A 9,349-nucleotide genomic window follows, 5' to 3' on the forward strand; every position below is an offset into this window, starting at 1 on the left:
ACTTTGAAAGTTTCTTCAAGCGCTACGAGGAAACGGGCTCTCATGAGGACCACCACAGGAAAGGAAGACCCAGAGTTACCTCTGCTGCAGAGGATACGTTCATTAGAGTTACCAGTCTCAGAAATTGCAGCCCAAGTTCAAATAACAAACACATCTCAACATCAACTGTTCAGAGGAGACTGTATCAGGCCTTTATGGTCGAATTGCTGCAAAGACACCACTACGTAAGGACACCAATAATAAGAAGAGACTTGCTTGGGCCAAGAAACACAAGCAATGGACATTAGACTGGTGTAAATCTGTCATTTGGTCTGATGAGTCCAAATTTGAGGTTTTGGTTCCAACCACCGTGTTTTTGTGAGACTCAGAGTAGTTACACAGATGATCTCCACATGTGTGGTTCCAGATGATCTCCACATGTGTGGTTCCCAACACCGGTTTTTGTGAGCCAGTGATGCATGGTTACACAGATGATCTCCACAGGACCGTGTTTTGTGAGGGGGTGCTTTGCTGGTGATACTGTCAGTGAGGTTTTTTTAAAATTCAAGGCACACTTAACCAGCATGTCTACCACAACATTCTGCAGCGACACACCATCTCATCTGGCTTGTGCTTGGTGGGACTATCATTTGTTTTTCAACAGGACAATGACCCAACACACATCCAGGCTGTGTATTAGACCAAGCAGGGGAGTGATAGAGAGCTGCATCAGATGACCTGGCCTCCACAATCACCCAACCTCAACCCAGTTGAGATGGTTTGGGATGAGTTGGACCTCAGAGGGAAGGAAAAGCAGCCAACAAGTGCTCTGCGTATGTCTGAACTCCTTCAAGTCTCTTGGAAAAGCATTCCAGTTGAAACTGGTTGAATGGCAAGAGTGTGCAAAGCTGTCATAAAGGCAAAGGGAGGTTACTTCAAAGAATCTCAAAAAGAAAATATATTTGTTTAACACTTTTTTTGTTACTACATTATTCCATATGTGTTATTTCATTGTTCTGATGTCTTCACTATTATTCTACAATGTAGAAAATAAAGAAAAAACCTTGAATGAGTCAGTGTCCAAACTTTTGACTGGTACTGTTATGGTTTTCTTCTGGTGAAAGAGAGGACCAAAATGCAGCGTGGTTATTTATAAACATCTTTAATGAAGATGAAAATACAAACAATATACAAAAACAATACATGTGAAAAACCAAAACAGCCCATTCTGGTGCAACAGAGACAGGAACAATCACCCACGAAATACCCAAAGAATATGGCTGCCTAAATATGGTTCCCAATCAGAGACAACGATAAACACCTGCCTCTGATTGAGAACCACTCTAGGCAACCATAGACTGTCCTAGATAACTCCACTAACCACAATCCCATAACCTACAAAAAAAAACCTAGACAAAACACACCACATAAATACCCATGTATACTAAGGCCAGGGCGTGACAGGTACTGTATATATAATACTTTGCTTTTACTTTGACATGTCGCAACCACCCATTAACATAAGTGGTTTGTGACCCATACTTTAAGAAATACTTACGTAATAGCAGGAATAGCACCATCTAGTGGTCAGAACCTGGTAATGTCAGGATGTGGGATGGGACATAAACCTAAACTTCAATGACTAATTTCTCCACAGGGGGAAAAAAACATCACCAAATTCATCAGAATACAACACATAGGACACATAGGATGAATAAACAATACCCTGAGCCACAGCTCCATACTTCTGGTCAGACGTAGAGAACTGATACTGTATACGTGTTGTTGGGGTAAGATTGGCATGGGGCGTTTGGTGGCTTTTCACCATTTCTTTGGAATCCTTATGTCTTACTCATTGTTTAAAAAATGTGGTGGTCCAAATTGGATGTTATGTACTAGATTTATTGAATATTACATGAATCGTATAATTTGGGTGCAATCAATTATAGCTTAATTTCTCAGAGATTAAATTATATTTCAACAAAATAATGTTGCAGGAATGCTAATCATATCCGTTTCTAACTACAGAAACGATTTCAGAACAATCAGAGATGGTGGGTGTCATGGCTTGCTGAAATGACATGGAATGATCCTTTATTATGTCTTTCAGGAAATGCAGAGGACCAACCAGAGGATATGCTCAAATACAAAGGTACGTGTTCTTTTGATATGGATTCCTATGGTGAACATGAGCTTTCTAGATGAGCAAGGGGTGACCAACCCTGCTTAGAGAGCTAGCCTGCCGCAGGGTTTTGTTCCAGCCCTACTCTGACACACCTACTTGTTCTACTAATCGGCTGAATCAGGTGTTTACGTGTAGAAATGGAGCAAAAGCCTTCACACTCAGAATCTCTCCAGGATGGTTTGCCACCCCAGCACGGTAGTATTGTACTTATTCTCCTCAGTTGGCATTCGTGTTGTCCCACCTAGCCCTGCCACTGAAACTGTGTCTAGCTTTTCATTCTGAATACAGTCATTTAAATGTCTACCCACTGAGTCACAATGAGTGACTCATCTGGAAGTCCGTTTAGAGTTGAAAATGAGAGGGATTACAGTTTGGTCTGCAATTTCATTGAGAGACAACATTGTAATTTTCTGAGGTTGCACCCACCCACACACACACATGTTGAGTGATACAACCAATAGCTCACTTTTATGACGTTCTGTTCTTCATTTCAGCCAAGAAGAAGAAGCCTAAACTCCTGAATACATTTGAGAAAACGATCAAGTCGGAAATTGACGCGGCTGAGAAGTTACGTAAAAAGGTAGTCTTATGTTGTCCTATTTATAACACTGTGTGATGTTTTTAATTAACATGCTCTTATCTTGAAAGTAAATGGATGAATCAATGCTGATCTGTTGTTTCCCATGTCTTGTTTCGCCACCCAGGGGAAAGTGGAGGAGGCTGTCCGGGCTTTTGACACTCTAGTTCAGCAGTACCCCCAGAGTCCAAGGTGTCGCTATGGGAAAGCCCTGGTGAGAACCACAGTCTAAATACTGTAGCATGCCATTCTCCTGGTTTATTTTGAACTGATTAAACAAATATTAACCCTTTATCAAGTTAAACACTAAGTGTGTTTATCAAATCTTAAATAATGTTTACTATGATCCTAAAAAATGGGTGAAATGTTCTGGGGCCCATTATGTATGTCCAGGCCGAAGATGACCTGGCAGAGAAGATGCGCAGCAACGACATGCTGCAGAAGGCCCTCAGCACGTACAAGGAGGCGTCAGAGCTGCCCAACGCCACGCCTGACCTCATCAAGGCCACACTGAAGAAACGGGCCGAGCGTCAGCAGTTCTTAGGTAACCTACAGGGCCAAGCGTGCTGGAGTGTCTACACACACACACACACAAATTACACCGTACATTTTTCTTGTGTACTTAGTTTGAAGACCATTGCGTGACTCCAATTGTCATTTGGTAAATTGGTTGTTTTAGTGGTTGCCTTTTCGATTTAATTTAGTATTTAATATAATTCATTCAGTATTTTGAAATACTTTCTCTAATTGAGATTACTGGGGATTGTGGTTGTGTGCATAGAGTGTGTTGTGACTCCTTCCCTCTCTCTCTCTCTCTGGTGTAGGTCGTATGAGGGGTGCATTAGCCACGTTGGAGAAGTTGGTACAGATCTTCCCTGAGGACATGGCCCTGAAGAACGATCTGGGCGTGGCTCACCTGCTCATCGGAGACAACAAGAGCGCCAAGAGGGTCTACGAGGAGGTGAGCCGTGGTCCAAGTCATCACCACTTTGGGGTTTCCAAGCATTTTTTTTCTTCTGGGAAATAATGTGTTGAAAATGTAGTGATTTTGCTTTGCAACACATCTTCACCTGGTCTGCTTCAGTAAACACATTACTAACAGAATTGTAATTTGCAAGATTACATGTAAATGGAATGTATCTAGCATGACATTTTCAGCAGGGAAATGTCAATGAGTGTCACGATAGAATGTTTAAATAACAATTGACGATTTCTAAATGATGTGTCCCCTGGTAGGTGTTGGCCATTGCACCAAGTAACGGCTTTGCTAAAGTCCATTACGGCTTCATCCTCAAATCAGAAAATAAGATAGCAGAGAGCATCCCATTCCTCAGGGTGAGTACTGTAACCAATCATGCTCCCACAGATTCGAACCACTCTTTTGATCTTGAAACCCCTCTCTCTGCACTGAAACCCGCCTCCCTGCACTGAAACCACTCTCTCTGCACTGAAACCACTCTCTCTGCACTGAAACCCCTCTCTCTGCACTGAAACCCTCCTCTCTGCACTGAAACCCCTCTCTCTGCATTGAAACCCTCCTCTCTGCACTGAAACCCCTCTCTCTGCATTGAAACCCCTCTCTGCACTGAAACCCTTCTCTCTGCATTGAAACCCCTCTCTGCACTGAAACCCCTCTCTCTGCACTGAAACCCCTCTCTCTGCAATGAAACCCCTCTCTCTGCAATGAAACCCCTCTCTGCACTGCAGGATGGTTTGGAATCAGGGGACCCTGGCACAGACGATGGCAGATTTTACTTCCACCTCGGAGACGCTTTGCAAAGAATGGGAGACGACAGTGTGAGTTAAGATCAAACTCAGACACCAAGCTTACACCAATACTGACTCCACACCAGCAGTATTCACTAGATACATGTAGTAACTTCACAGAGTATGATATCAGTATGACTTATCGTGATAGTATTTTTCCTCTGACAATAAGATAAAACAGAGTATTTAAATGTACCTTTTATAATATGAGTTCAAATGCGTTGGTTTTGGAATACTACAAGCACAATGGTCTTCTCCTCTTCCAGGCCTACAAGTGGTATGAGAGAGGGCACCAGAGAGGTCACTTTGCCTCAGTATGGCAGCGATCTCTCTACAATGTGGACGGTCTCAAAGCCCAGCCATGGTGGACGCCCAAGGACACTGGCTATATGGATCTAATCAAGGTAATGTAGATGATGACAACTTGTCTCATCTGTTTGTCTTTTCTCCCTGATAGTCACAGAGTTCTAGAGGGAGCACGTCCTCTCTTTTCCTTTGATCTGTTCTGTGACAGCGTGGGCAGAAACATGGAGGGCTGTCTCCCATCTTAAAATAGTCAATTCTTCTTCATTTGAGTTTTGCCTGGTGTAAAGCTGTGCTTGGACTGACCATAGAGATATAATAATATGAATAATGTGGGTCTATGTCATAGACCCTGGAGAGGAACTGGAGGACCATTAGGGACGAGGCCCTGTCAGTGATGGATCAAACCACCGGCCTCTTTGTTCCAGAAGAGGAGAACCTCAGAGAAAAAGGGGAGTGGGGCCAGTTCACACTCTGGCAGCAAGGTAAACCAATCAAACACTTCACAACTAGCAACTGGCAAGTCCCTATGTCAGAAATACACTAAATGTAATTCAATGGAAATAATCCTAAGTATAGGTTTAGTGATGTCTGAACCTGGCCTCTAATTCCTTGTTTCTCTTCTTCTGTTCCTTGCAGGCAAGAAGGCAGGGGAGTCCTGCCACAGTGTTCCAAAGACCTGCGGCCTGTTGGAGCGCTACCCAGAGGCAACAGGCTGCAAGAGAGGACAGGTAGGTCACCCCACCACAGATGTGACGGACATGCCAACTATCAGACAGATGGATAGACAGCCTGGTCCTGCAGGCTCCTACTGGAGATAGATGGAGTTACAAAGGCTATGTTATGCTCACTGATATTTCTCTCGATTTCTGTTGTAAAAATAGGAAATGTTTGTTGTTTTCTTTTAGGTTTTCATATATTAATTGTCGGAATGCATTTTTTAAAACATAATTCATATTACATTTCAGCTCTGTTCACTTTCTCTGGGTGTATGACTGCCTCTCTGTCTGTCTGTCTGTCTGTCTGTCTGTCTGTCTGTCTGTCTGTCTGTCTGTCTGTCTGTCTGTCTCTGTCTCTGTCTCTGTCTGTCTGTCTGTCTGTCTCTCTGTCTGTCTCTCTCTCTGTCTCTCTCTCTCTCTCTCTCTCTCTCTCTCTCTCTCTCTCTCTCTATATATATATATATATATATATATATATATATATATATATATATATATATATATATATATATATATATTTCTCCATTTCTCCCTGGGTTCCAGATCAAGTTCTCGGTGATGCAGCCTGGTACTCACGTCTGGCCCCACACGGGGCCCACGAATTGTCGCCTGCGCATGCACCTGGGCCTGGTCATCCCCAAGACAGGCTGTAAGATCAGGTGCACCAACGACACCAGGTAACATCCTCCACAGCCATCAACGTCATCCCCTTGTTACATCTAACAACATCACCCACTTGTTAGTTCTTGGTACAGTGTAAGACTGACCATTTGAGTGCTCTGTACTTGATTGTCACTCAAGACCAAGTGTAGCTGAAAAATGTTTGAACTGTTATGTCGATTTTGTGGACTGTCAGTCCTTGCATCCATAGCTCTGTCTGCGAATTTGAGTGGTTACATTTCCCCAGCCCCAACCCTCTCAGCTTTATACCAAACTAACTCGAGGAGCTGCCATTAAATAAAACATCATGCATGTGGCTTCATTAAAGCTAGAATTCTTTAGTTGTTACATCCACTTTTCTACTCATTAATTAAGGATATAAACCCATAGATTTTTGAAGATTAGAACTTATAAATGCCTCGTGAGTTTAGTTCAACTGTCGTACCACATCAGAACCCAAAATATGCACTTGTTTACCTCCAATGTTTGAAAACAATGTAAGTGTAGACAAACACTATATAAATTCAAAAGATGGTTAAACAATCGTTTTGATATCATAGACGGTCAGTCCCTGTCTATAAACTTGAGAGTGGTTACATTTCTCCAGGCCCATCCCTCAGCTTTTTACCAACACAGAGCCGTGGTGGCACTTTATTGTTTCAATTAAGGACTCTAGCTTTAACACAAAGGCTATGGTCTCTGCTGTTCTCTTCCAGGGCTTGGGAGGAGGGGAAAGTGCTCATCTTTGATGACTCCTTTGAGCACGAGGTGTGGCAGGACGCCAACAGCTACCGGCTCATCTTCATCGTGGATGTGTGGCACCCCGAGCTCACCCAGTACCAACGGCAGACTCTCTCCCCCATTTAAAGAATGTACGGTAAAATGACTGACAGACAGACTGTCACCTACTGGAGTGCTGGGGTTAACACTCATAAGAACGGAAGGGTCCATAGTATCTGGTCTCTGTCTGTCCACACATTCCTTCACATTCGGCCATTTTAGGTCAAAGGTGACAAATGTGACACTTGCCCTTGCTCAGTCAAGGACTTCATTTTGGAACCGTCTAGAAGAGTTACTGAAGGCCCTGTCAGATTGGAAAAAGCCTTAGTGACACTTTGGAACACTGACTGCTAACTGTGGTACTCGCCAACTTGGTTTTTAGGTCAAAATGTGGACTTACAGTAAGGTGTGGGCTTAATATCACATAGGCTGTGTTGTAAATGTATCACAAGTGCATTCTTGTTTTTCATTAGTCAACCAAAGTGCCATGTGTCTGAAACATACCTAACATACAAACGGTAACTGAACAAAACTTTAGTATTGCAGCTAGTGAGTTTACTGTTGTATAGTTACTGATATCATTTCTTAAAGAGATCGTTTTTGTGGTTTTTATCCCAATCTTAATCGTTTTCTTTCCTCAAGAAAAGTTATTTGATGATTTTCATGTTCAAGTCTTCAAAAACGTGAGGTAAGAACGCAAATAAGATTAGAGTAACACGGAAAACTATCCCGTTAAGATGTTGCTAAGCTAGCTAAACCTCTGCTAGCTGTTGTTTCTCTAACACTTGATTGGTTATTACACAGCTCTTATTGCATGTAATGGTCATGCATTAACTTCATGTTACTTCCATAGCTTTATACAGTAATCTGCATCTTACTTTATTTTGGGGTTCTATTTTTAGTAATACAGAAACACTGCTTATTAGGTCATTCCATTTCACTCGTTTGATTTTCGCATGTCACTTTAGATTAATGGATGGGACATCACAATGCCAAGAATGTTTTTATTGCAGAATTAATATTGTAAAAAAACATATTTTTGTACGCTGACATATTTTCAACTGTGCCTTGACCTGGGAGCACACACAGCCCATTATACTAAACAGGCTTGTCTTTGTCATTTAAAGTCCTGCCAAACTCGTGTATTTACATTCTTAAATGTATCAGATATGAACATTTTGACTGAAGGCATATATTTTGTACATGCATAACATTTGAATGTTTTATAAAATGCTAATTTACCTGTGTAAAAGTTAGGCAGGAGCATGTTGAATGTACACCAGTCTTGTCACACTGCATTCCAAGCCTGGGTCAAAAACATGTCAAATACTTCCCAATACTTCAAATGCGCTTCATTTAGTTTGCCTTGTACAATGGAATAGTCCCTAAGAGGAGAAGTCTGAGCTAAATAAAGTGCACTACATAGGGCTATACTTGAGTATTAGAAAGCATTTCACCCAGGTCTGCTGCATTCCAGGTATAGCAAAGCTGACTAGAAGGGGTCTTTGCTTGACCAATGTTGATTTTCAAAAGGAAAAAGAAATGCCGAAGCATATTCTTCTAGATGTTGTTATTTAATCACTCTCTATGTGCGTTGGTAATCCGCTTCATCGCAGCAATGAAATCATGTCCAAATCAGTCCAGTGGGATTCTGCTGAGTTCATGTGCTATCAGAATAATCAGAAACTCAGGACTAAGAAATTCCTGGCAAGCCCGCGGACTCATCATAACTACCTGTTTCAGATGTCCAAAACCGCTCATACTGATCTTACGGGTAGGAAATACGAGTGGGAAACTGGGGTAACATCAATGTACCCCACGTTTCCTTCTTCAGAGGAGTATGTAAACATATCATAATGCCATGGGTAGGAGTCATTCGGAAGGACTATTGGATGTCATCCTGTCTGCCCAAAAAAGGATGAACTTTTCACCCAAGTGTGGCTGTCTGTCATGGACATGGGTGTCTTGGGGTTCTGTTTGGGCTGTGATAACACATTCAAGTTATCCTCCTGGCTTCAAAATAGTTTCTTAGTTACAATGGGGTAGTAAATCTAGCACGTTCACAAAAGCCACATCGTTTGAGAATTATTTCACCTTTTGTGGTACTCTGTTATGAATCTATCACTTTTTGTAGTGTTGAAATCACTGAACTGTTCCACCTGTTGTAACTTGGCCTGCCAAGTAAGTAATGCATCTTTCAATTCTATTTTGTATGTTGTAATTAGTTGCACTGAATAATTGTAAACTAAATTGCTTCTTTTCAGTAAATGAAAAAGGAGGTCAAAATGGTGTCAAGTGATCTAAACATAAAAGAATGAAAGTTGTGTTTATTTACATAGGTAGCTTCATTTATATAGTGTAACAATAATGTGATTCATC

At 41.8% G+C, this 9,349-nt stretch overlaps 1 protein-coding gene across 4 annotated transcripts in view; it reads left to right on the forward strand.

Moving 5' to 3' along the window:
- The window catches only part of LOC112227765 (aspartyl/asparaginyl beta-hydroxylase), a 39,096-nt gene extending 30,224 nt beyond the window's left edge, over positions 1-8,872 (forward strand). For all 4 annotated transcript variants that reach the window (XM_024392614.2, XM_024392616.2, XM_024392623.2 and 1 more), the window contains 12 exons: positions 2,090-2,131; positions 2,659-2,744; positions 2,869-2,955; positions 3,135-3,285; positions 3,566-3,702; positions 3,978-4,076; positions 4,449-4,538; positions 4,775-4,912; positions 5,161-5,296; positions 5,451-5,542; positions 6,074-6,207; positions 6,907-8,872. In XM_024392614.2, coding sequence (XP_024248382.1) covers positions 2,090-2,131; positions 2,659-2,744; positions 2,869-2,955; positions 3,135-3,285; positions 3,566-3,702; positions 3,978-4,076; positions 4,449-4,538; positions 4,775-4,912; positions 5,161-5,296; positions 5,451-5,542; positions 6,074-6,207; positions 6,907-7,057 — 1,343 coding nt within the window. In that variant the 3' untranslated portion in view covers positions 7,058-8,872. The remainder of the gene's footprint in view (positions 1-2,089; positions 2,132-2,658; positions 2,745-2,868; positions 2,956-3,134; positions 3,286-3,565; positions 3,703-3,977; positions 4,077-4,448; positions 4,539-4,774; positions 4,913-5,160; positions 5,297-5,450; positions 5,543-6,073; positions 6,208-6,906) is intronic.
- Positions 8,873-9,349: the final 477 nt, after the last annotated feature.

Source organism: Oncorhynchus tshawytscha, linkage group LG29 (genome assembly GCF_018296145.1).
Source record: "Oncorhynchus tshawytscha isolate Ot180627B linkage group LG29, Otsh_v2.0, whole genome shotgun sequence".
NCBI lineage: Eukaryota > Metazoa > Chordata > Actinopteri > Salmoniformes > Salmonidae > Oncorhynchus > Oncorhynchus tshawytscha.